General features: G+C 47.4%; 1 protein-coding gene across 1 annotated transcript in view; it reads left to right on the top strand.

Moving 5' to 3' along the window:
* The first annotated feature begins 1,020 nt into the window (after nt 1-1,020).
* Nucleotides 1,021-27,415, top strand: part of LOC140562033 (solute carrier family 22 member 23-like) — a 34,837-nt gene continuing 8,442 nt past the window's right edge. Inside the window, 6 exon segments of the mRNA XM_072687395.1 lie at nt 1,021-1,745; nt 21,599-21,702; nt 22,263-22,421; nt 22,592-22,731; nt 25,777-25,920; nt 26,036-26,173. Coding sequence (XP_072543496.1) covers nt 1,368-1,745; nt 21,599-21,702; nt 22,263-22,421; nt 22,592-22,731; nt 25,777-25,920; nt 26,036-26,173 — 1,063 coding nt within the window. The 5' untranslated portion in view covers nt 1,021-1,367.

Genomic DNA, 27,415 nt, shown 5'->3' with positions numbered 1-27,415 from the left:
CATCGTCATCATCATCATCATCACTATCACCATTACTATCATCATCATCATCATCATCACTATCATCACCGTCATAGTCATCATCATCATCACTATCACCATCACTATCATCATCACCATCATCATCACTATAACCATTACTATAATCACCATCATCATCATCACCATCATAGCCATCATCATCATCACTATCATCACCATCATCACCATCACCATGCACCAGTCCAGCTTCATCATCACTGGGGTAAAATCTGGAGCGCTCTGAATGTGCCTGCTGTTTAATCACATGTTCACTCTGCACGTCACGACACACAACGGCCAGCAGAGGGAGACACATACCCACTGCAGACTGCCGGACAGTATCAGAGTGGACAGTGAATAATGAGTCAGTGCTGGTCAGGACGGGCCAGTCGTAGTGGTGCAGCTCTGTTGTTACTGGGACCCAGTTGGGCTTGACAAATGGGTTGGGCTTAATCTCACACGGGTCCCATCTAGGGTTAGGGTGTACAGTGTACAGCCCAGATGGGGCCCATGTTTAACCCCTCCTGGGCCCATCACTGACCTTGTGGTCCCCAGTTGGGCTACCCATACAGGCCCACATGGACATGTTAGCTGGGTTGTAAGAGTTAGCAGGAGTCAGTAGTTGTCTGCAGGGGTCAGTAAACATCTACAGTACAAGCAAAGTGCATGAAGTATGCTGTATGGACAAAAGTATTGGGACACCTGCGTGTGCATTTGCACATCTCTGTCAACAGTGCATTCTTTAGAAGGGGTGTCCACAAACATGTGGACACGTAGTGTAAGTTAACGGCCTTGCTGAAACGTTGAACTGATGTCGTCAAGGTGGAGCACCAGTAGGGGTTTACGTGTGACGTCATTGGCTGCCTGCATGTATGAGGATGAAGAGGCAGCTTGTTGTTCACAGTTGCTACTGAGGTCCACCAGGGGACGCTGGTGGTCCCTCCGGCTCGCGCTTTACCGTCCCAGTGGCAGCAGCTGCGCGCGCGCGAGAGAGAGAGAGAGCGAGAGAGAGAGAGAGGTCCGGCTCACGAAGACCACCGGCTCGCGCGCTGTGTGTGAGTGTGTGTGTGTGTGTGCGCGCGTGAGTGAGTGAGTGAGTGAGTGTGTGTGTGTGTGTGTGTGTGTGTGTGTAGTGTCGCGCGCCTGTGCGGACAGGTGTGTTATTGGCTACCTGTGGCCGCTCCTCTAGGGGGAGGGGGAAAGGAGAAGGAAGCACGCGGGGTTTTTATTTTCTCCTCATCGCAGGAGCCGCCGCACCGTGAACGCGCCCGCTGTCCTGTCCGCGCGCGCCCGCGGTGGTGACGCAGCGCGAGGAGAGAAACGGAGAGAGGAAGAGGAGCGAGGCGATGGCGGCCGCGTGCGAGCGGGATCTCGAGTCCCGCGCGCCCCCGGAGAACGGCTTCGTGAGCGCGGAGCAGCACGCGCTCCTGTCGCGCGTGGACGGCTGCGTGCTGCCCTTCCTGGGCGGGTTCGGTGCGTTCCAGAAGCGGCTCGTGGCGCTCACGTGGATCCCCGCGCTCTTCATCGGCTTTAGTCAGTTCTCGGACTATTTCCTCCTCGCGCAGCCCAACAGCACGTGCGTAGAGGCGGCTGGAAACGGCACGCTGGGCTGGGCGCACCCCGGGCTGCCGCAGGACAACAGCAGCACCGCCGCCGGGAGCCCACCCTGGCTGCAGTGGACCTACGAGCTGCAGACGGGCCTCGCGCAGAATGTCGTCACGAAGGTAAGCGAGCGAGCGAGAGAGAGAGTGTGTGTGTGTGTGTGTGTGTGTGGGCTCGGTCTCACGCGCGGGCAGGGCGCGGGCAGACAGCGCTGCAGGATCACTGCTGAGTGTGAGGAATGTGAGTCATCTGCAGTGCGAGCAGCTGACGAGGCGCGAGCTCCCCCGGCTACACTGGGGAGGGTTGGGGAAGCTGAGGAATGTGCAGGGTGTCCCGAGCGCGAGACACAGAGCCTCTTATACACACAGAACGAGAAAGAGAGGATGATGATGATGATGATGATGATGATGGTTATGAAGGTGGTCATAGTGATGATCAGGCTATAACAAAGCATTACACTGGACTCCACAAGTCAGTACCCCCCCCCCCCCCCCCATATGATATCCCTGATGATGATGAGGATTGTTATGAAGGTGGTGATGGAGATCACAGTGGTTGTGGTGGTCGTAATGTGATGATCATCAAGGTGGTAACAGTGATTCTAACAATGGTGGTGATGATGTGATGGTGCATGTCTCTGCACAGTGAAATGTGCCCTCAAAATTTAAACTATCTGTGGTAGTGAATACACACACACACACACACACACACACACACACACACACACTAGTGAGCTAGGGGCAGTGAGCACACACACGGTGGGCAGCCAACTCCAGTGCCTGGGGAGCAGAGAGGGTAAAGGGCCTTGCTCAAGGGCCCAACAGTGGCAGCTTGCCGAGCCCGGGAATCGAACCCACAACCCTGTTATCAATATCTCGGCGCTCTAACCGTTCACTAGTTCACTAGTGGTGATGTGATGGTGAAGATGACGGTGATGGTGATGTGAGGGGGATGATGGAGGTGATGTGATGATGACTGATAGCTATGTGATTAAAGTTCTATCAGTGATGTGATGTGAGGGGGATGATGGAGGTGATGGTGATGTGATGATGACTGATAGCTATGTGATTAAAGTGATTACAGTGATGTGAGGGGGATGATGGAGGTGATGGTGATGTGATGATGAATGATAGCTATGTGATTAAAGTTCTATCAGTGATGTGATGTGAGGGGGATGATGGAGGTGATGGTGATGTGATGATGAATGATAGCTATGTGATTAAAGTGATTACAGTGATGTGATGTGAGGGGGATGATGGAGGTGATGGTGATGTGATGAATGATAGCTATGTGATTAAAGTGATTACAGTGATGTGATGTGAGGGGGATGATGGAGGTGATGGTGATGTGATGAATGATAGCTATGTGATTAAAGTGATTACAGTGATGTGATGTGAGGGGGATGATGGGGTGATGGTGATGTGATGATGAATGATAGCTATGTGATTAAAGTGATTACAGTGATGTGATGTGAGGGGGATGATGGGGTGATGGTGATGTGATGATGAATGATAGCTATGTGATTAAAGTGATTACAGTGATGTGATGTGACGGTGATAAAGATGAGGATGTTAATGTTATTGTGAAACTGGAGAAGTGCATTTCCTGAAGGAAACGCAGAATGGTGGCACAGCTTAAATGGTTCCCACCACCTTAAAATCTTCACCTTTAAAAATCATTCTGTGTGCTGATACCGCTGAGCATTGGGCTGGGTGTGTGAGTTAAGGGCACATTAAATGTTGTGCCACCTTAATTTAATTGAAGTTTCACTCTAAGTTCACTGTGAACATAAAGCAGTTCCACCTTAAATCTGTGCGACTGACTCATTGTGACATCACGTGTGGCATTCATTCTCTATGGGACAAAAATTCCACAGAATTCCTTCACTACTTGGAACCGTGCATCCGATCAAAAAGCTACGTCACATGATCCGGCCGGACGATCCGGAGTTGGATGGGTGTTAATGTCTGTGAAACGGAAAAAGATAAAAGATTAGAATAATATCAATCTCTTTAGCAAGGAGCAACCATAATTAATCAAAGATGGGATGTGATGACTGATAGTGACCAATGTGATTATAGTGATTACAGTGATGGTGATGGTGCAGGTGGAGGAGGACAGCAGGAGCAGGGCTGACAGTCCAGGTTTAATTGTCTTTCCAAGACCAAACACAGTCTGATCTTAGGAGCTGCTCTTAATGCCCATTAGTAAGGAGCAGGATGTTTAACCCCCCCCCAAACCACCACACACACACACACACACACAGGTAAACACACACTGCGTACTCCACCTGTGCTGAAGGGCAGGTCTGTGTGTGCTGGAGAGGTAGAGGAACCTGTCTGGTGTTAAGTAGCTGGAACCGTGTGGAGCTGCTGTGTGGCAGTGTGTGTGTGCTGGACTCTCAGGACCGCTGTCGTGTTGGAGAACAGTGCTGGAGAACAGTGGGAGGAACAGTGGGGGAGAACAGTGGGGGAGAACAGTGCTGGGGAACAGCGCTGGAGAACAGTGAGGGGGAACAGTGCTGGAGAACAGTGGGGGGGAACAGTGCTGGAGAACAGTGCTGGAGAACAGTGCTGGAGAACAATGCTTTAGATCAGTGAGTGGGAACAGTGCTGGAGAACAATGCTGGAGAACAGTGGGGGAGAACAGTGAGGGGGAACAGTGAGGGGGAACAGTGGGGGAGAACAGTGAGGGGGAACAGTGCTGGAGAACAGTGGGGGGAACAGTGCTGGAGAACAGTGCTGGAGAACAATGCTTTAGATCAGTGAGGGGGAACAGTGCTGGAGAACAGTGCTGGAGAACAGTGGGGGAGAACAGTGGGGGAGAACAGTGGGGGAGAACAGTGAGGGGGAACAGTGAGGGGGAACAGCGCTGGAGAACAGCGAGGGGGAACAGTGCTGGAGAACAGTGCTGGGGAACAGTGCTGGGGAACAGTGCTGGGGAACAGTGCTGGGGAACAGTGCTGGGGAACAGCGGGGGGGAACAGCGGGGGGGAACAGTGCTGGGGAACAGCGCTGGAGAACAGTGCTGGAGAACAATGCTTTAGATCAGTGAGGGGGAACAGTGCTGGAGAACAATGCTGGAGAACAGTGAGGGGGAACAGTGAGGGGGAACAGTGCTGGGGAACAGTGAGGGGGAACAGTGCTGGAGAACAGTGGGGGGGAACAATGCTGGAGAACAGTGAGGGGGAACAGTGCTGGAGAACAGTGAGAGGGAACAATGCTTTAGATCAGTGAGTGGGAACAGTGAGGGGGAGAACAGTGGGGGGGGAAAGTGTTGGGGAACAGTGCTGGAGAACAGTGAGAGGGAACAATGCTTTAGATCAGTGAGTGGGAACAGTGAGGGGGAACAGTGAGGGGGAGAACAGTGGGGGGGGGAAGTGTTGGGGAACAGTGCTGGAGAACAGTGAGAGGGAACAATGCTTTAGATCAGTGAGGGGGAACAGTGCTGGAGAACACTGAGGGGGAACACTGAGGGGGAACAGTGCTGGAGAACAGTGGGGGGGAACAGTGGGGGGGAACAGTGAGGGGGAACAGTGGGGAAGAACAGTGAGGAAGAACAGTGAGGGGGAACATTTACATTTAAGGCATTTAGCAGACACTCTTCTCCAGAGCGACTTTGCTTTACTGTTTACTCAGGAAAAGCCTCAGCCAGTTAGAACAGACTAATAGTTCAGAGATCCTCTAATCTTAGACTCTACTAAACACAAGACAATAAGGAGACCACAGTGCTCTATTCACCCAAGTCCTCTCAGAAGAGGAGGGTCTTCAGTCTGGGTTTGAGGACAGCGAGCGGCTCGGCCGTTCAGACACCCAGGGGAAGTTTGTTCGTCTGGACGCTTGTCTTCCGCGGATTTTGAGGGATGGCGGGTCGAGCCGAGCCATACTTGAAGCTCGAAGGGCTCTTGGTGCGGATCGGCTTTTGACCATTGCCATCAGGTATGGAGGGGCTGGTCCAGTCTTGGCTTTGTAGGCCAGCGTCAGGGGTCTGAATCTGATGCGGGCAGGAGCTACAGGAAGCCAGTGAAGAGAAGGCAGCAGTGGAGTGACATGGCTGAATTTAGGAACGTTGAAGATGACCCGTGCCGCTGCATTCTGGATGAGTTGCAGGGGCCTGATGGTGCGCAGAGGGAGACCAGCCAGAAGAGAGTTGCAGTAGTCAAGTCTGGAAGTGACGAGAGACTGAACGAGCACCTGGGTGGCCTCTCTAGAGAGGAAGGGTGGAATTCTCCGGATGTTGTACAGGAGAAATCTGCAGGACAGAGTTACGTTTGCAACATGACTTGAGAATGATAACTGATCATCCATCGCTACACCAAGGCTTCCAGCTTCTGTAGAAGGAGTGACCAGCGAGTTCTCAAAGGTGATGGCAAGATCGTTTTTAGGTCCAGCAGTTCCCGGGATGTACAGCAGCTCCGTCTTGCTGGGGTTGAGTTTGAGGTGGTGAGCCTCCATCCAAGAAGAGACGTCAGTGAGACACGCTGAGATACGGGTGGAGACCTGTGTGTCAGACGGTGGGAAAGAGAGCATGAGCTGAGTGTCATCAGCGTAACAGTGGTAAGAGAATCCATGAGAGGAGATCACTTTACCAAGAGAGCGAGTGTAGAGTGAGAAAAGAAGAGGACCAAGAACCGAGCCTTGTGGAACGCCAGTGGAGAGACTACAAGGAGCGGACGTGTCGCCCTGCCATGTTACCTGGTATGAGCGTCCCTGCAGGTACGATGCAAACCATCGCCATGCAGAGCCGGTAATTCCAAGACCGGCAAGGATAGACAGGAGGATCTTGTGGTCCACTGTGTCAAAGGCTGTGGAGAGGTCAAGAAGGATCAGAACCGATGACAGTCTGGCAGATTTAGCTGCATGGAGCTTCTCTGTAACTGCAATGAGAGCAGTGCTGGAGAACAGTGACTGATTGATTGATTGATTGACTAATTGATTGGTTGATTGATTGACAGATTGATTGATTGAGTATTGGAGCAGCTAGTACCTGCACATGGGCAGTGCTAACTTGACCTCAGCAATAAAACAGTTCATTGTAAAAACAGTAATAAAATAATAATAATAATAATATTAATGATGACATTTCTGATGACAGCTGCACTGACGTAGAAGAACACAGTCGGACTGGACACAGGTATAAAAGCGGTGTGTGTGACTGGAACTGTGTCACACTGTGCTGGGGGGGGGTGCGCTGGGGTGTGTGTGCTGGTTTAGAAGGACTGACCCTAATCTAACCCTAAACCTCTTTAAGGAGGCGGAGCTTTAATCAGCTGTTAAACCAGTTCTGTTCCACTCAGGCTGCATGTTGATGTTGAAGGAGAACAGAGAGACGGTTAAAGCCCTAGTTACAGACCTGCTAGTCAAACTCCTATGCTCTGCCCACAAACACTGGTAAACTACCCATTCACCCTAATGAGAGACTGTAGCTCCGCCTCCTAAGTGTATATCACAATACCTACATTTAGAGCGTTAATAATATTCACCCTAATGAGAGACTGTAGCTCCGCCTCCTCAGTGTATCTCACAATACCTACATTTAGAGCGTTATTAATATTCACCCTAATGAGAGACTGTAGCTCCTCCTCCTCAGTGTATATCACAATACCTACATTTAGAGCGTTAATATTCACCCTAATGAGAGACTGTAGCTCCGCCTCCTAAGTGTATATCACAATACCTACATTTAGAGCGTTAATAATATTCACCCTAATGAGAGACTGTAGCTCCGCCTCCTCAGTGTATCTCACAATACCTACATTTAGAGCGTTATTAATATTCACCCTAATGAGAGACTGTAGCTCCTCCTCCTCAGTGTATATCACAATACCTACATTTAGAGCGTTAATATTCACCCTAATGAGAGACTGTAGCTCCGCCTCCTCAGTGTATATCACAATAGCTACATTTAGAGCGTTATTAATATTCACCCTAATAAGAGACTGTAGCTCCTCCTCCTCAGTGTATATCACAATACCTACATTTAGAGGGTCATTAATATTCACCCTAATGAAATACTGTAGCTCCTCCTCCTCTGTGTATATCAAAATACCTACATTTAGAGCGTTATTAATATTCACCCTAATGAGAGACTGTAGCTCCGCCTCCTAAGTGTATATCACAATACCTACATTTAGAGCGTTATTAATATTCACCCTAATGAGAGACTGTAGCTCCGCCTCCTCAGTGTATATCACAATAGCTACATTTAGAGCGTTATTAATATTCACCCTAATAAGAGACTGTAGCTCCTCCTCCTCAGTGTATATCACAATACCTACATTTAGAGGGTCATTAATATTCACCCTAATGAAATACTGTAGCTCCTCCTCCTCTGTGTATATCAAAATACCTACATTTAGAGCGTTATTAATATTCACCCTAATGAGAGACTGTAGCTCCGCCTCCTCAGTGTATATCACAATATCTACATTTAGAGCGTTATTAATATTCACCCTAATGAAATACTGTAGCTCCTCCTCCTCAGTGTATATCACAATACCTACATTTAGAGGGTCATTAATATTCACCCTAATGAAATACTGTAGCTCCTCCTCCTCTGTGTAGATCAAAATACCTACATTTAGAGCGTTATTAATATTCACCCTAATGAGAGACTGTAGCTCCGCCTCCTCAGTGTATATCACAATACCTACATTTAGAGCATTATTAATATTCACTCTAATGAAATATTGTAGCTCCGCCTCCTTAGTGTATATCACAATACCTACATTTAGAGCGTTATTAATATTCACCCTAATGAGAGACTAGCTCCGCCTCCTCAGTGTATATCACTATACCTACATTTAGAGCGTTATTAATATTCACCCTAATGAGAGACTGTAGCTCCGCCTCCTCAGTGTATATCACAATACCTACATTTAAAGTGTTATTTATATTCACCCTAATGAAATACTGTAGCTCCGCCTCCTTAGTGTATATCACAATACCTTGTTGAGGGGCGGGGATTCACTAATATTACTGATAATAATCATTAGGATGATAATACACTGCTCAAAAAAAATAAAGGGAACACTCAAATAACATCCTAGATCTGAATGAATGAAATATCACTAAATACTTTGTTCTGTACAAAGTTGAATGTGCTGACAACAAAATCACACAAAAACCATCAATGGAAATCAAATTTATTAACCAATAGAGGCCTGGATTTGGAGTCACACACAAAATGAAAGTAGATAAACACACTACAGGCTGATCCACCTTTGAGGCTCAGTATTGTGTGTGGCCTCCACGTGCCTGTATGACCTCCCTACAATGCCTGGGCATGCTCCTGATGAGGATCTCCTCCCAGACCTGGGACCAACTCCTGGACAGTCTGTGGTGCAACGTGATGTTGGTGGATGGAGCGAGACATGATGTCCCAGATGTGCTCAATAGGATTCAGGTCTGGGGAACAGGCGGGACAGTCCATAGCTTCAATGCCTTCATCTTGCAGGAACTGCTGACACACTCCAGCCACATGAGGTCTAGCATTGCCCTGCTTTCGGGGGAACCCAGGCCCAACCGCACCAGCATATGGTCTCACAAGGGGTCTGAGGATCTCATCTCAGTACCTAATGGCAGTCAGGCTACCTCTGGCGAGCACATGGAGGGCTGTGAGCCCCTCCAAAGAAATGCCACCCACACCATTACTGACCCACTGCAGACCGGTCATGCTGAAGGATGTTGCAGGCAGCAGATCGCTCTCAATGGCATCTCCAGACTCCGTCACGTCTGTCACATGTGCTCAGTGTGAACCTGCTTTCATCTGTGAAGAGCACAGGGCGCCAGTGGTGAATTTACCAATCCTGGTGTTCTCTGGCAAATGCCAAGCGTCCTGCACGGTGTTGGGCTGTGAGCACAACGCCCATCTGTGGACGCCAGGCCCTCATACCATCCTCATGGAGTCGGTTTCTAACCGTTTGTGCAGACACATGCACATTTGTGGCCTGCTGGAGGTCATTTTGCAGGGCTCTGGCAGTGCTCCGCCTGTTCCTCCTTGCACAAAGGCGGAGGTAGCGGTCCTGCTGCTGGGTTGTTGCCCTCCTACGGCCTCTTCCACGTCTCCTGGTGTACTGGCCTGTCTCCTGGTAGCGCCTCCAGCCTCTGGACACTACGCTGACAGACACAGCAAACCTTCTCGCCACAGCTCGCATTGATGTGCCATCCTGGATGAGCTGCACTACCTGAGCTACTTGTGGGTCTCATGCCACCACGAGTGTGAAAGCACCACCAACATTCAAAAGTGATCAAAACATCAGCCAGAAAGCAGAGGTACTGAGAAGTGGTCTTTGCCCACCTGCAGAACCACTCCTTTATTGAGTGAGTTTTGCTAATTGCCAGTAATTTCCACCTGTTGTCTATTCCATTTGCACAACAGCATGTAAAACTGATTGTCCATCAGTGCTGCTTCCTAAGTGGACAGTCTGATTTCACAGAAGTTTGATTTACTTGGAGTTATATTGTGTTGTTGAAGTGTTCCCTTTATTTTTTTGAGCAGTGTAGATATTGGCCACTCTGAAAACAGCAGAACACACAGATGTTCTTTCACACGGTTCTAACCTGGTTCTGCACTGTATTGATCTCTTTCCGGAGTTATAACAGAGGGTGGGCTCGTGTGGCGCCCTTTTAAAAATTCTCCTGCTTTCTCTAGAGGGGTGGGGGCGGCTGGACTCCAGCGTTTCTCCAGGCAGTAATCATCCTGAACACACTGACACGGAATGTGTGTGTGTGTGTGGCCAGGGGCTGACTGGTGGTCCGCTGGGAGAGGGAAGCTCTCCTCTAATTGCATCAGCGCCCCCGGAGGCCTTTAATGAGAGCGCAGCTTTAATGAATATGATTAGAGAGAGAGCTGTTCCCAGTGTCACTCAGCCAACCTGCACTGCCTTAGCATTAGCATTAGCACCACATTATACTCTTTAGCTGGGTTGATGTTAGCTGATTGGCTGTTAGCTGGGTTGATGTTAGCTGGGTTGATGTTAGCTGGTTGGCTGTTAGCTGGTTGGTTGTTAAGTGGGTGGCTGTTAGCTGGTTGGCTGTTAGCTGGTTGGCTGTTAGCTGGTTGGCTGTTAGCTGGTTGGCCGTTAGCTGGTTGGCCGTTAGCTGGTTGGCTGTTAAGTGGGTGGCTGTTAGCTGGTTGGCTGTTAGCTCTAGTAGTCACTGTGCTGCTTCTCATTAGTGGGGATGCTATCACTGTGCTGTGTGTGTGTGTGTGTGATTAGACCTTTAACAGTAGCACTGTTTAACACACTAATGTGTGTGTAGTGCTGTTGAATCCTGGTCTGGTCCTGTAGATTGTGCAGTGTGTTGCTGATGTCTGATGATTTTTATAAATTATTAAGTGAAGCTACTTCAGTAGAGCGACCCTGAGGTTTAAGGCTTTTCACACTCTAAGGTGTATCACTCAGTAACTGCAGGGACGTGTGGTGGGGCGATTCTCTGATAATGGAAGTGTGTACACACTGTTTGAGGGGTTTAGACTCAGTTTAGACTTAGTAGTTCAATACTAGTCAGTACTAAAGGGTTCAATTTGTGAAACTAATCAGAAAACTACAGGTAGCTACAGGTAGTCACTGTGCTGTTTGGTGACATGGTGTGTACCACACTCAACATGGACCAGAGGAAGTGAAGGAAAGAGTTGTCTCAGGAGATTAGAAAGAAAATTATAGACAAGCGTGTTAAAGGTAAAGGTTATAAGATCATCTCCAAGTAGCTGGATGTTCCTGTGACTGCAGCTGCACATATTATTCAGAAATTTAAGATCCATGGGACTGTAGCCAACCTCCAAAGCCACACTATGGACAGATGAGACAACAATGGAACTTTTTGCCAAGGCACATCAGCTCTGTGTTCACAGACAGAAAAAAGCATATTAAGAAAAGAACACTGTCCCTACTATGAAACATGGAGGAGGCTCTGTTATGTTCTGGGGCTGCTTTGCTGCATCTGGCACAGGGTGTCTTGAATCTGTGCAGGGTACAATGAAATCTCAAGACTATCAAGGGTTCTCAAGACTATCTAGAGAGAAATGTGCTGCCCAGTGTCAGAAAGCTTGGTCTCATTCGCAGTTCATGGGTCCTGCAACAGGACAATGACCCAAAACACAGCTAAAAACACCCAAGAATGGCTAAGAGGAAAACATATACTATTCTGAAGTGGCCTTCTATGAGCCCTGACCTAAATCCTTTTGGGCATCTTTGGAAGGAGCTGAAACATGCCATCTGGAAAAGGCTCCCTTCAAACCAACAATTTTGTCCACCTGTGTAGGTTCATGTTGATCTGCTCCAGAGAGTCCTATTCTATTGGCAGTACTTCTCTTCAGGGACTAGACAAGCTGTGTGTGCATTTGAGAGAGAGAGAGAGAGAGAGAGAGAGAGAGAGAGAGAGAGAGAGAGAGCGCTCAGCTAACACACCCACCCACACAGCTGCTACAGGGGAGTGTGTGTGTGTGTGTGTGTGTGTGCACTTTATTCCTGCTGTTCTGGTTTGACTTCTTGTCTATTCTCTCTCTCTCTCTCTCTCCTGTTGTGGCATGTCCGAGGGCGTGAGAGCTCTGAATGTTGGACAGAAACTAGGAGTTTTTTCAGACCTACAGCACTACACACTACAGAGCTGTACTACACACTACAGAGCTGTACTACACACTACAGAGCTGTACTACACACTACAGAGCTGTACTACACATTACAGCACTACACATTACAGAGCTGTACTACACACTACAGAGCTGTACTACACACTACAGAGCTGTACTACACACTACAGAGCTGTACTACACACTACAGAGCTGTACTACACATTACAGCACTACACATTACAGAGCTGTACTACACACTACAGAGCTGTACTACACACAACACTACACACTACAGAGCTGTACTACACATTACAGCACTACACATTACAGAGCTGTACTACACACTACAGAGCTGTACTACACACTACAGAGCTGTACTACACATTACAGCACTACACATTACAGAGCTGTACTACACACTACAGAGCTGTACTACACACTACAGAGCTGTACTACACACTACAGCACTACACATTACAGAGCTGTACTACACACTACAGAGCTGTACTACACACTACAGAGCTGTACTACACACTACAGAGCTGTACTACACATTACAGCACTACACATTACAGAGCTGTACTACACACTACAGAGCTGTACTACACACAACACTACACACTACAGAGCTGTACTACACACTACAGAGCTGTACTACACACTACAGAGCTGTACTACACACTACAGAGCTACACACTACAGAGCTGTACTACACACTACAGAGCTGTACTACACACTACAGAGCTACACACTACAGAGCTGTACTACACACTACAGAGCTACACACTACAGAGCTGTACTACACACTACAGAGCTATACTACACACTACAGAGCTACGCACTACAGAGCTGTACTACACACTACAGAGCTGTACTACACACTACAGAGCTGTACGACATACTACAGCACTACACACTACAGAGCTGTACTACACACTACAGAGCTGTACTACACACTACAGCACTACACACTACAGAGCTGTACTACACACTACAGAGCTACACACTACAGAGCTGTACTACACACTACAGAGCTACACTACACACTACAGAGCTACACACTACAGAGCTGTACTACACACTACAGAGCTGTACTACACACTACAGAGCTACACTACACACTACAGAGCTGTACTACACACTACAGAGCTGTACTACACACTACAGCACTACACACTACAGAGCTGTACTACACACTACAGAGCTACACACTACAGAGCTGTACTACACACTACAAAGCTGTACTACACACTACAGCACTACACACTACAGAGCTGTACTACACACTACAGAGCTGTACTACACACTACAGCACTACACACTACAGAGCTGTACTACACACTACAGCACTACACACTACAGAGCTGTACTACACACTACAGAGCTGTACTACACACTACAGCGCTACACACTACAGAGCTGTACTACACACTACAGAGCTGTACTACACACTACAGAGCTGTACTACACACTACAGCACTACACACTACAGAGCTGTACTACACACTACAGAGCTACACACTACAGAGCTGTACTACACACTACAGAGCTGTACTACACATTACAGCACTACACACTACAGAGCTGTACTACACACTACAGAGCTGTACTACACACTACAGAGCTGTACTACACACTACAGCACTACACACTACAGAGCTGTACTACACACTACAGACCTGTACGACACACTACAGCACTACACACTACAGAGCTGTACTACACACTACAGAGCTGTACTACACACTACAGCACTACACACTACAGAGCTGTACTACACACTACAGAGCTGTACTACAGCACTACACACTACAGAGCTGTACTACAGCACTACAGAGCTGTACTACACACTACAGCACTACACACTACAGAGCTGTACTACACACTACAGCACTACACACTACAGAGCTGTACGACACACTACAGAGCTGTACTACACACTACAGAGCTGTACTACACACTACAGCACTACACACTACAGAGCTGTACTACACACTACAGACCTGTACGACACACTACAGCACTACACACTACAGAGCTGTACTACACACTACAGAGCTGTACGACACACTACAGCACTACAGACTACAGAGCTGTACTACACACTACAGCACTACACACTACAGAGCTGTACTACACACTACAGCACTACAGACCTGTACAACACACTAGAGATATGTACTACACACTACAGAGCTGTACTACACACTACAGAGCTGTACTACACACTACAGCACTACACACTACAGAGCTGTGCTACACACTACAGCACTACACACTACAGAGCTGTACTACACACTACAGCACTACACACTACAGACCTGTATTACACACTACAGAGCTGTGCTACACACTACAGCACTACAGACCTGTACAACACACTAGAGATGTGTACTACACACTACAGCACTACACACTACAGACCTGTACTACACTCTGCAGACCTGTACTACACTCTACAGACCTGTACAACACACTAGAGATATGTACTACACACTACAGCACTACACACTACAGACCTGTACAACACACTAGAGATATGTACTACACACTACAGCACTACACACTACAGACCTGTACTACACTCTACAGACCTGTACAACACACTAGAGATATGTACTACACATTACACACTACAGACCTGTACTACACTCTGCAGACCTGTACTACACTCTACAGACCTGTACAACACACTAGAGATATGTACTACACACTACAGCACTACACACTACAGACCTGTACTACACTCTACAGACCTATACAACACACTAGAGATATGTACTACACATTACACACTACAGACCTGTACTACACTGTGTAACACACACTGCTGTAACTGTACTGTAGTACAATGAGAACAGTAAAGTGGATGTCAGCTGCTCAGCTTGTTGCGTAGCAACAGTAGAGATAATCTCCTTCTAGTGAGTCGTGGCATAGCCCCGGTTTCGGCAGAACACACACACACACACACACTGTATTTACCCAGCTGTCGGTCACTGTAGTGTTCTTTTAGCCTCATGCTGACCTGACTGCACACATATGGACTTTAGCATTAGCACTGTGGTCAGTTCATGGAGAAACTGAATGAAAGCAGGAACCTGAGTCCATGGTTCCAGATTTCAGAGACGTCTGTTTTGGTTGGTGTTCACTCGCTGTCTCGGAGTGTGAGACACTCGTCCACATATCTGGCTGCAGTGGAGGCTGATGGACCCTCCCCTAACTGTCTCAGGGCTCTGAAACTGAACCCACCTTTCTCAAACTCATTATAATATTCTGTTCTGATTGACTCATATTTGGGGTGGTTTAGAAGAGAGTGCACCTCTGGCTCAGCCTCACCTGTACTGCAGTGACCACGCACTCTCTCCTCTCTCGACGGCCAGGCTGTGGTCACTGAGTCTGTATGTAGTGATTCTCTCCTCTCTCTCTCTGTCTCTCTCTCTCTCTTGCCCACTCCCACTCTAACCGTTTTTATCTTTATTATTCGGCCACTCTGGGATTTTTGTGGAGACAAGGGTTGCTAGGTTGTTGCCAGGCTGTTGCTAGGCAGTTGCTATGCGGCAGTCTGGCACACTGCTTCCTTTATGCCTTCACACACACACACACACACACACAGAGACTGCCACACACTCTGCTGTAGAGAGGGATGAGGATGTACAGAGGGCTGATCAGGTACTGCAGTGAATAACATCCAACTGTGGGATAACGAGTGTGGAATACTGAGAGAGGGATAACGAGTGTGGAATACTGAGAGAGGGATAATGAGTGGAATACTGAGAGAGGGATAACGAGTGTGGAATACTGAGAGAGGGATAATGAGTGGAATAGTGAGAGAGGGATAATGAGTGGAATACTGAGAGAGGGATAACGAGTGTGGAATACTGAGAGAGGGATAATGAGTGGAATACTGAGAGAGGGATAACGAGTGTGGAATACTGAGAGAGGGATAATGAGTGGAATACTGAGAGAGGGATAACGAGTGTGGAATACTGAGAGAGGGATAATGAGTGGAATAGTGAGAGAGGGATAATGAGTGGAATAGTGAGAGAGGGATAATGAGTGGAATAGTGAGAGGGATAATGAGTGGAATACTGAGAGAGGGATAATGAGTGGAATACTGAGAGAGGGATAACGAGTGTGGAATACTGAGAGAGGGATAATGAGTGGAATACTGAGAGAGGGATAACGAGTGTGGAATACTGAGAGAGGGATAATGAGTGTGGAATAGAGCGAGAGGGATAATGAGTGTGGAATAGAGCGAGAGGGATAATGAGTGTGGAATAGTGAGAGAGGGATAATGAGTGTGGAATAGAGTGAGAGGGATAATGAGTGTGGAATACTGAGAGAGGGATAATGAGTGTGGAATAGAGCGAGAGGGATAATGAGTGTGGAATAGTGAGAGAGGGATAATGAGTGTGGAATAGAGTGAGAGGGATAATGAGTGTGGAATACTGAGAGAGGGATAATGAGTGGAATACTGAGAGAGGGATAATGAGTGTGGAATACTGAGAGAGGGATAATGAGTGTGGAATACTGAGAGAGGGATAATGAGTGTGGAATAGTGAGAGAGGGATAATGAGTGTGGAATAGAGTGAGAGGGATAATGAGTGTGGAATACTGAGAGAGGGATAATGAGTGTGGAATAGAGTGAGAGGGATAATGAGTGTGGAATACTGAGAGAGGGATAATGAGTGGAATACTGAGAGAGGGATAATGAGTGGAATACTGAGAGAGGGATAATGAGTGTGGAATACTGAGAGAGGGATAATGAGTGGAATACTGAGAGAGGGATAATGAGTGTGGAATACTGAGAGAGGGATAATGAGTGTGGAATACTGAGAGAGGGATAATGAGTGTGGAATACTGAGAGAGGGATAATGAGTGGAATACTGAGAGAGGGATAATGAGTGTGGAATACTGAGAGAGGGATAATGAGTGGAATACTGAGAGAGGGATAATGAGTGTGGAATACTGAGAGAGGGATAATGAGTGTGGAATACTGAGAGAGGGATAATGAGTGTGGAATAGAGCGAGAGGGATAATGAGTGTGGAATAGAGCGAGAGGGATAATGAGTGTGGAATAGTGAGAGAGGGATAATGAGTGTGGAATAGAGTGAGAGGGATAATGAGTGTGGAGAATGAGAGGGATAACGAGTGTGGAATAGAGTGAGAGGGATAATGAGTGTGGAGAATGAGAGAGGAATAAATAGTGTGGAACAAGTGTGGAACAGTGAGAGAGGGACAATGAGTTTGGAACAGTGAGAGATGGATGAGTGTGGAATAGAGTGAGAGGGATATGAGTGTGGAATAGAGTGAGAGGGACAATGAGTGTGGAACAGTGAGAGATGGATAATGAGTGTGGAACAGTGAGAGATGGATAATGAGTGTGGAATAATGAGAGAGGGACAATGAGTGTGGAACAATAAGTGTGAAACAGTGAGAGAGGGACAATGAGTGTGGAACAGTGAGAGAGGGACAATGAGTGTGGAACAGTGAGAGAGGGACAATGAGTGTGGAACAGTGAGAGAGGGATAATGAGTGTGGAATAGAGTGAGAGAGATAATGAGAGAGGGATAATGAGTGTGGAATAGTGCAAGAGGCATAATGAGTGTGGAATAGAGTGAGAGAGATAATGAGAGAGGGATAATGAGTGTGGAACAGTGAGAGAGGGATAATGACTTTGGAACATTGAGAGAGGGATAATGAGTGTGGAATAATGAGAGGGGGATAATGAGTGTGGAATAATGAGAGGGGGATAATGAGTGTGGAATAATGAGAGGGGGATAATGAGTGTGGAATAGAGTGAGAGGGATAATGAGTGTGGAATAGAATGAGAGGGATAACGAGTGTGGAATAGAGCGAGAGGGATAATGAGTGTGGAATAATGAGTGTGGAATAATGAGTTTGGAATAATGAGTGTGGAATAATGAGAGAGGGACAATGAGTGTGGAATAATGAGAGGGGGATAATGAGAGGGGGATAATGAGAGTGGGATAATGAGAGTGGGATAATGAGAGTGGGATAATGAGAGAGGGATAATGAGTGTGGAATAATGAGTGTGGAATAATGAGAGAGGGATAATGAGAGAGGGATAATGAGTGTGGAATAATGAGAGGGGGGATAATGAGTGTGGAATAATGAGAGAGGGATAATGAGTGTGGAATAATGAGAGGGGGATAATGAATGTGGAATAATGAGTGGGGGATAATGAGTGGGGGATAATGAGTGGGGAATAATGAGTGTGGGATAATGAGTGTGGGATAATGAGTGTGGGATAATGAGTGTGGGATAATGAGAGGGGGATAATGAGAGGGGGATAATGAGAGGGGGATAATGAGTGTGGAATAATGAGAGAGGGATAATGAGTGTGGAATAATGAGAGGGGGATAATGAGAGGGGGATAATGAGAGGGGGATAATGAGTGGGGAATAATGAGTGTGGAATAATGAGAGGGGGATAATGAGAGGGGGATAATGAGTGTGGAATAATGAGTGTGGAATAATGAGTGTGGAATAATGAGAGAGGGATAATGAGAGGGGGATAATGAGTGTGGAATAATGAGTGTGGAATAATGAGAGAGGGATAATGAGAGGGGGATAATGAGTGTGGAATAATGAGAGGGGGATAATGAGTGTGGAATAATGAGAGGGGGATAATGAGTGTGGAATAATGAGTGTGGAATAATGAGAGAGGGATAATGAGAGGGGGATAATGAGTGTGGAATAATGAGAGGGGGATAATGAGTGTGGAATAATGAGAGGGGGATAATGAGTGTGGAATAATGAGAGAGGGATAATGAGTGTGGAATAATGAGAGAGGGATAATGAGAGGGGGATAATGAGTGTGGAATAATGAGAGGGGGATAATGAGTGTGGAATATTGTTTAGGGAACAGCTGAACTGAAGAAGCTGTTCTCACGGCTCTCAGAGGGATTAGTGAATCTGAAGGGGGAGATTCCATGACAGCAGTGTCAGCAGCTCCAGCAGCTGTTTATAGAAACTGAAAATGAAACTATCACACACACACACACACACACACACACATTGGATTGCATACTCCCTGTACAACACAGATATGCAGGAACAGAAACACACACTCATCAACCTTGAAGATTCAAACACTTTAGTGTATAGACAGGAAATTAAGTGAGTAGAGGGTGCTCAGACTTTCTCACAGCGCTCTGATAACTGATGATCAGATGACTGATCGATATGTTTATTGATTAGCTGTTTAAGGGTAGCTGGATTTGTTTAATTACACTGTGTGATCAATCTCAGTGTGAGTTTATGTGTGTGTGTGTGTGTGTGTGTGTGCAGTATTACCTGTAGCAGGTAAATCTTCCTGCAGGTGAGAGTGAATCTGTCTGTTTACCTTTTGGTTGTCTAGCAACACACATACACACACAGACAATTCCTGACCGGCAGAAGCCCTGTGTGTGTGTGTGTGTGTGTGTGTGTGTGTGTGTGTGTGTGTGTGTGTGTGTGTGACCCTTGTAAGCTCTGACTCAACACAGGAAGCGATACTATATTCACCACCCAGACACACACACACACACACACACACACACAGGACTTTACCTTCAGTCAGTTTCAGGAATTCATTGTTTACTGATACAGAAGTGGTTGATAGGTGTGAGTGTGTGTGTTAGCGATTTGTTAATCCGTTCCATAGTTACTGTTGCTAGATCAGACAACTTTTACAGCACATCCCATTCACCCTAATGAGAGACTGTAGCTCCGCCTCCTCAGTGTATATCTCAATACCTACATTTAGAGTTATTAATATTCACCCTAATGAGAGACTGTAGCTCCGCCTCCTCAGTGTATATCTCAATACCTACATTTAGAGTTATTAATATTCACCCTAATGAGAGACTGTAGCTCCGCCTCCTCAGTGTATATCACAATACCTACATTTAGAGCGTTATTAATATTCACCCTAATGAGAGACTGTAGCTCCGCCTCCTCAGTGTATATCACAATAGCTACATTTAGAGTTATTAATATTCACCCTAATGAGAGACTGTAGCTCCGCCTCCTCAGTGTATATCACAACACCTACATTTAGTGTTATTACTATTCACCCTAATGAGAGACTGTAGCTCCGCCTCCTCAGTGTATATCACAATACCTACATTTAGAGCGTTATTAATATTCACCCTAATGAGAGACTGTAGCTCCGCCTCCTCAGTGTATATCACAATACCTACATTTAGAGTTATTAATATTCCCCCTAATGAGAGACTGTAGCTCCGCCTCCTCAGTGTATATCACAACACCTACATTTAGTGTTATTAATATTCACCCTAATGAGAGACTGTAGCTCCGCCTCCTCAGTGTATATCACAACACCTACATTTAGTGTTATTAATATTCACCCTAATGAGAGACTGTAGCTCCGCCTCCTCAGTGTATATCACAATACCTACATTTAGAGCGTTATTAATATTCACCCTAATGAGAGACTGTAGCTCCGCCTCCTCAGTGTATATCACAATACCTACATTTAGAGCGTTATTAATATTCACCCTAATGAGAGACTGTAGCTCCGCCTCCTCAGTGTATATCACAATACCTACATTTAGAGCATTATTAATATTCACCCTAATGAGAGACTGTAGCTCCGCCTCCTCAGTGTATATCACATGTCTGTGTTTAGGTGATTTAACTGTAGGGCTGAGCTGCAGCAGAGCTGTTCAGGCAGTTGGAACTAGATTCTGGGTCGGATCGATTCTTTTTGGATCTGAACAGAGTGTGTTTGTTTTGGTGGAGAGAGATTAGATACAGCTGAGCTTAACAAACAGAGGAAGCTTTTCAGCACAGAGACAATAATAAACACCACCCACAGACAGACACTGAGACAGACAGACAGACAGAAGCACATTTTATCCTGAAAATCAGCAGAACAGCAGAGGAACAACAGAGGAACAGCAGAAGTTCTGGGTTTGAGCTGGAAGATCGACCCGTGGTGTTCGTCTCTCAGCACTTTCTGATCCGTGTCCACGCGGTGTTTCTGCTGGGTGGAGGTGAAAGGTCCTCAGGCTTGTTGGAGTCTGATTAGATATGTGACACAAACACCAGCGTGACTGACCCTGGCGATGAGGCTGAATGCCGCGCTCTTCTCTGTTAGCAGTGTTAGCAGACCGTATCAGAACTGCTGGAGGTGTTGGTGTGGATTGGTGTAGAGGGCTCTGATTGGTTATGTTAATCGTGTTGGTTTGTATTGATTTCTGGTGATCTGATTGGTTGGTATTGGTGCACTGATTTTTAGACTGTATCTTACAATACCATCACCAGCAAATTAATTTTTACTTATTGATCCTGAACCATAAAGGCTTTGATGCTTTAGGATTTATGATGTCAGTTTTGTGTGGATCTGAACTGGCTCTCCTGTTCCTCTGCAGTGGAACCTGGTCTGTGATTCAGCATGGAAGGTTCACATCGCCAAATTCTCTCTGCTGGTGGGATCTATCTTCGGCTACCTGGTGTTGGGGGTTCTGGCTGACTGGTGAGTATTTCTTATGAAGAATGGATAAATGTCTTGACCTGAGACTGTCCTGTCATAATGGAAAACTGGCCTATCTGGACTAAAATGTCCCTGTACTAAGGACTTGCACTATGGAGCTTTGATGGTGGAGCTGCAAGAGGAGAACCTCTCTCCAGAACTGCTGTGTAACGCTGCAGAACCCATAGAGTCATATTAGTGTAAAATCCTGTAGTGTTACTCTACCACCTCAGCCCACATGCTGCTCCACCTTCAGATCAAGCTTCTGCAGCTCTCACACTGTCCAGAAATGCATGTGTACAGCTGTCCATGTGGGGGCGCTTTAAGCCTGATTTGTATTTCCTGCAGTGAATCACAGTCTTCACCTGTGGGAGCAGGACAAATTCCACTTGCATAATTCTGCTGTAACTGGGGACTGTCTCATCCTGCGTCCAGTCTTTAGGCTGGTCTCTGTGATCCTGAGACTTGCTCATCTTTTCTGCCTCCAGACTAAAGCACCTGACTGAAGACCCGCTTCCTGCCTCGGCATTACTGCTCATTGTTTTCTTGGTTTATGTTTGCAGGTTTGGGCGCCACCTAGTGCTAATAATTTCAGTGTTTTTCACACTGGTGTTTGGGATGACCGTGGCTTTCTCTGTGGATGTGACCATGTTCAGCACCCTGCGGTTCTTCGAGGGTTTCTTCCTGGCAGGAATAACTCTCTCTCTCTATGTCCTGAGTGAGTACTGAGCACACACACCTGCATGCTCTCAGGCGTTCTCTGCTGGACGCTGTAGTCTGGTGCTATTTTCATTGTTTTGCTCTTTGTTCAGTCTACGTTACATAACGATATGCTGGCGTTTACAGTTCATTTCTAGAGTTAATCACAGTTACTCCTCAGCCTGCTCCCCAGCCTGCTCTCCAGCCTGCTCTCCAACCTGCTCCCCAGCCTGCTCTCCAACCTGCTCTCCAACCTGCTCTCCAACCTCCTCCTCAACCTGCTCCCCAGCCTGCTCCCCAGCCTGCTCCCCAGCCTGCTCCCCAGCCTGCTCCGTTAGCTGAGGAGTGGTGCTGGAGCCCTGACTTGGTAACATGGGCATGGGTCATATAACAAAATCATGAAGATAATTTTGCTCGACACATCAGTGATCTGATCATGTGACCATGTGGCTCAGTGAACCCTGTCAACGAACCCATTGAAGTGGCTCCTGATTGGGTCTCCCACTGACAAGTAGGAGATTGTCGTCTGTCTGTGGACATTATCTGGCCATGAACTCGTCCACCTGTTCTGAGTCTCCTCCCGTTTCCTGCTTTCTCAGTATTGTATCCAGGAGTGCGTCCCCACTGAGTACTTAGTAGGTATGTAGTACACAATATAGACAAAAGTATTGGGACACCTGCTTATTGCTTGGACACCTGGCATTAGGCAGCATGGAGCCAATAGGTTCATGTTGATCTGCTCCAGAGAGTCCTATTCTATTGGCAGTTCTTCTCTACAGGGACTAGACAAGCTGTACATCTGGGTCAGCAAAGAGTGTAACTTAAAGTAGCTGAATGTGTTCATTAGAAGGATGGTGTATTTAGGAAGATGGTGGGTATCCTGCATATAGTAACAGGTTAATCTGAGAGAAGCGTTTGTGGATGTTCAGGTAAGCTGACGTCAGGAACAGTGGGCTTTCCCAGCTGTACATGAACACTGAACACTGAAAGAGGCTTAGCTGTGAAGACCGAGGCTTGAGAGTTAACAACAGTGTATTGTGGGTAAGTGGAGTTTTGATTGTGTGTGTATGTGGTTTTGACTGTGTATGTGTGTGTGTGTGTGTGTGTGTGTGTGTGTGTTGGGGCTGTGGCTGTAGTGGCAGTGTTGGGCCTGCTGTGTTGCCCCTTTCCACAATGATGTGGGTCATGCTGAGGAACAGAGGAAGAAGGCCAGAAAGCTGAGTGTGTTTTGGAAATGGGGAAGCAGGTCAGGATGGTGTGTGTGTGTGTGTGTGTGTGTGTTTTGGAAATGGGGAAGCGGGTCAGAGTGTTGTGTGTGTATACACAGCACAGAGAGAGGGAGAGAGAGAGAGAGAGAACAGTGCCTGATCTGGATCGCCCCTGTCTGTAGGGCTGGTCCAGCAGCCGTGGCTTCTGCTGATTAGAAAACACACTGAGACAGAATAGTTAGGACACGCGATTGTGCAGAACAATACACAAGACACAAGACAATAAGTACAGTAAGTATTAACAGCTACGCCACAGAGAGGTCCCCCATTCCCCGCTGTGATGCTCCAGCGCCTCTGTAACGCTCTTTAATAAAAAATAATAATGATTAGGGGCACTTCCTGTGGTGCGGAGTGGAAATCCAGGCTGCTGCTGCTGTTATTGATTACCCTCCGGACAGAAGTACGATGACTGAACTGTGATAGCAGGGGGCTCATAGCTCACTAATTAACTGTCCTCACTCTCTCTTACCACATGCCCTCGCTAATCACCACCATTTAGAGCTGCAGGGTCATTTAGACAGTTGAAACAATTTACCTGGATTTACCGTCTCAGGCTACATTAGAGTTGAAGACAGACCTGAAAAGACTTTTGGGGAAAGGTGAAGAAATCAGATTCGAAATCATGTAATGTAATTTTTTCAGCTCCTGTGTCTAAAACTGAAACCATAGATTTTATGGGTGTTTTCCAGCTCTCCTGTGGTCCTCCAGAGCAGTGCTGAGCTTCCATAATGGTGAAGGTCTTTGCCTATGATCCATAATGCTATTTTCATGGCTACCATGGTAATGCCCTTGCCCATATCGAGCTCTGGTAGAGCTGCAGAGCTCCAGACCTGCTGCTGCTGGTAGAGCTGCAGAGGGAGACCAGCTCCATATTAATGACTGTGGGTTTAGACTGGGACAGAATATAAAAGCTCCTGTAGGGGTAATCTGTGGGTGTCCCAATACTTTAGTCCATATAGTGTATTACAGAATCAACACAGTGTAATGTGTAGGTCTTGCTAAATGCAGGGCATGGACTCTGAAGGTGTCCTGTAGTATCTGGCACCAAGACTACCCTGTACTACTACCCTGTCGCTGGTTCATCGGTTGTCCTTCTTGGAGCATTCTTGTTTCGCATCACTAATGGTGTTCTGCAAACACTGCCCACTGTTAGTGGAGTTTATGGTTATTAGGGGCCGGCCGTTCTCTCTACCGAGGGAATTTCCAGCCGTGATAATCGTCGCTGTTTTTTCCCTCTGAATGAGGCCCTAAACGAACTGTAGCAGCACATCGGTGAGCAGCAGACAGCCCACCCTGATGCTCATCTCGGGGAGCAATTTCAAACATGCAGATCCAAGGAGCATGTTTCCCAAGACATTCCAGCACACAGGCTTTCCAACACGAGGGAACAATACACTGGACCACTACACCCCCCCCCCCCCCCACATCAGCGATTCTGACCAGCGTACAGACCACTGGTTAAAGTCACCAAACCAGTTTACAAGCAGGTACGAGTGTGAGCAGGAGAGTCTACAGGACAGGCACTTCAGGACTGTTTCACTGTTTCAGAATGTGTTTTAAGAAGCTGCTGCCAACACCACCACCACAGATCTCCAGATACTGTCTGCTCATACCCATCATACCTCATCACCAAGTGTATTGATGATGTAACTGACCATCACTGTTCGGGCCAATCAGAAGCCATGGCTGACCGAAGAGGTGTACAGTCTCCTGAAAGCCAGAAACGCTGCCTTCACAGCAGGAGATCAGGTGGGTCTGAGGACAGCTAGAAACAACCTATCGGTGATGCATGGAGCCTGTGGTGGGAAATTCAGACCATCCCAGACTACAAGCCTCCCCAGCAGACCTGCAGAGGCACCACCTCCATAAACAAGCTGAACGAATTCTGCGCTTGGCTCATCCCAGTCCCGAAGAAGGCTCCGCCCTCCGGTCTCAGTGACTACCGTCCGGTGGCACTCTGCCCCCATCCTCATGAAGTGCTTCGAACGGCAAATCAGGCAACACCTCAAGTCCGTTCTCCCCCTTCCCTAGAAGCCTTCCAGTTTGCAGATCGGTCCAATCGACTATCAGTAATTGACTGATGATGTCATCTCCTCTGCTCTCCACACAGCCCTCACGCATCCAGACAAAAAGACTCGTCTGTTAGAAGGCTGCTTCAGCTGTAACACCATCATCTCTCAGACTGGACAGGCTGGGGCTGAACGCCTCACTGTGCTACTGGCTGTTAGACTTCCTGACCAGGAGACCACAGGCAGTACGGCAGCAACACATCCAGCACCATCACACTGAGCACCGGGGCCCCCCCAAGGATGTGTGCTGAGCCCCCTTCTATTCACTCTTCTGCCACGCGACTGCACCCCGTCGCACAGTTCCAGCTGTTGCTGGTGACACAACTGTAGTAGATCTCACCAGCAACAGCGATGAGAAACTGCAGAGACCAGGTGAACCAGCTGGCCCTGTGGACCGGACACACCAGCCTCCCTCTGAACGCGGAGAGGACAAAGGAGGTTGTTGTGCACTTCAAGAAAATGCATGAGCATGAGGGTGAACATCTCGGAGGACCTGTGCTGGAGCAACAACTCAGCATCTCTGGCCAGGAAAGCCCACCAGCGCCTCTACTTCCTCCACAAGCTGAGAAGAGCACCAGTCTACAAGCTCCCTCTGCCCTGCTGTTCAGATCTGCACTGATCCTCCCCAGATATTCATCTGCTGCAGATCACTTCACTTCTGCCGGTCATTTCAGGAGCTCTGTACGTTTCCTTTACTCAAACACTTCATAAGTGCACTGCTGCACACGGCACGCCGGAGCTCAGCGTCAGGACCTCTAGATATTCATTCATACAAACTCTTCAACTCTTCCATTCCTACAAATGACTAAAAGACCATCCTGCTCCTCCTGTTAGTTCAACTTTATTGTTTCTTTAAATGTTTGATGTGTATTGTGTTGCATTGTGGGTCTGAGAGTAACACCGTTTCCTGTTCATGTTACAGTTTTCATCATGTGTATATATGTATAATATTATATTATGGTAACGTGTTTGATCCTGCGTGGTTCAATCTGATTATTTACTGGTTCTGTCCAGTCCATGCTGCATTCACACTGTGGTCAGCAGCAGCTGCTCTGCGACAGTGTGAGGCTGGAACCAGCTGGCACGAGTGTGAGACTGAGCTGACTGTTAGAATTCCCCGAAGCTGTTCAGACCTATGGAGCAGTTCTTAGGGTGTAGGGAGCAGTTCTTTGGGTGTAAGGACCAGTGTTTAGGGTGTAGGGAGCAATGTTTAGGGTGTAGGGAGCAGTGTTTGGGGTGTAGGATGTAGGGAGCAGTGTTTAGGATGTAGGGAGCAGTGTTTAGGGTGTAGGGAGCAGTGTTTAGGGTGTAGGGAGCAGTGTTTAGGGTGTAGGGAGCAGTGTTTAGGGTGTAGGAAGCAGGGAGCAGTGTTTAGGGTGTAGGGAGCAGTGTATGGGGTGTAGGAAGCAGGGAGCAGTGTTTAGGGTGTAGGGAGCAGTGTTTAGGGTGTAGGGAGCAGTGTTTAGGATGTAGGGAGCAGTGTTTAGGATGTAGGGAGCAGTGTTTGGGATGTAGGGAGCAGTGTTTAGGGTGTAGGGAGCAGTGTTTGGGGTGTAGGGTGTAGGGAGCAGTGTTTAGGGTGTAGGGAGCAGTGTTTAGGGTGTAGGGAGCAGTGTTTAGGGTGTAGGGAGCAGTGTTTGGGGTGTAGGGTGTAGGGAGCAGTGTTTGGGGTGTAGGGTG

Source organism: Salminus brasiliensis, chromosome 9, assembly GCF_030463535.1.
Source record: "Salminus brasiliensis chromosome 9, fSalBra1.hap2, whole genome shotgun sequence".
NCBI lineage: Eukaryota > Metazoa > Chordata > Actinopteri > Characiformes > Bryconidae > Salminus > Salminus brasiliensis.
Note: the sequence above shows the minus strand (reverse complement) of the source record. Positions and strands in the feature narration are given on the sequence as shown.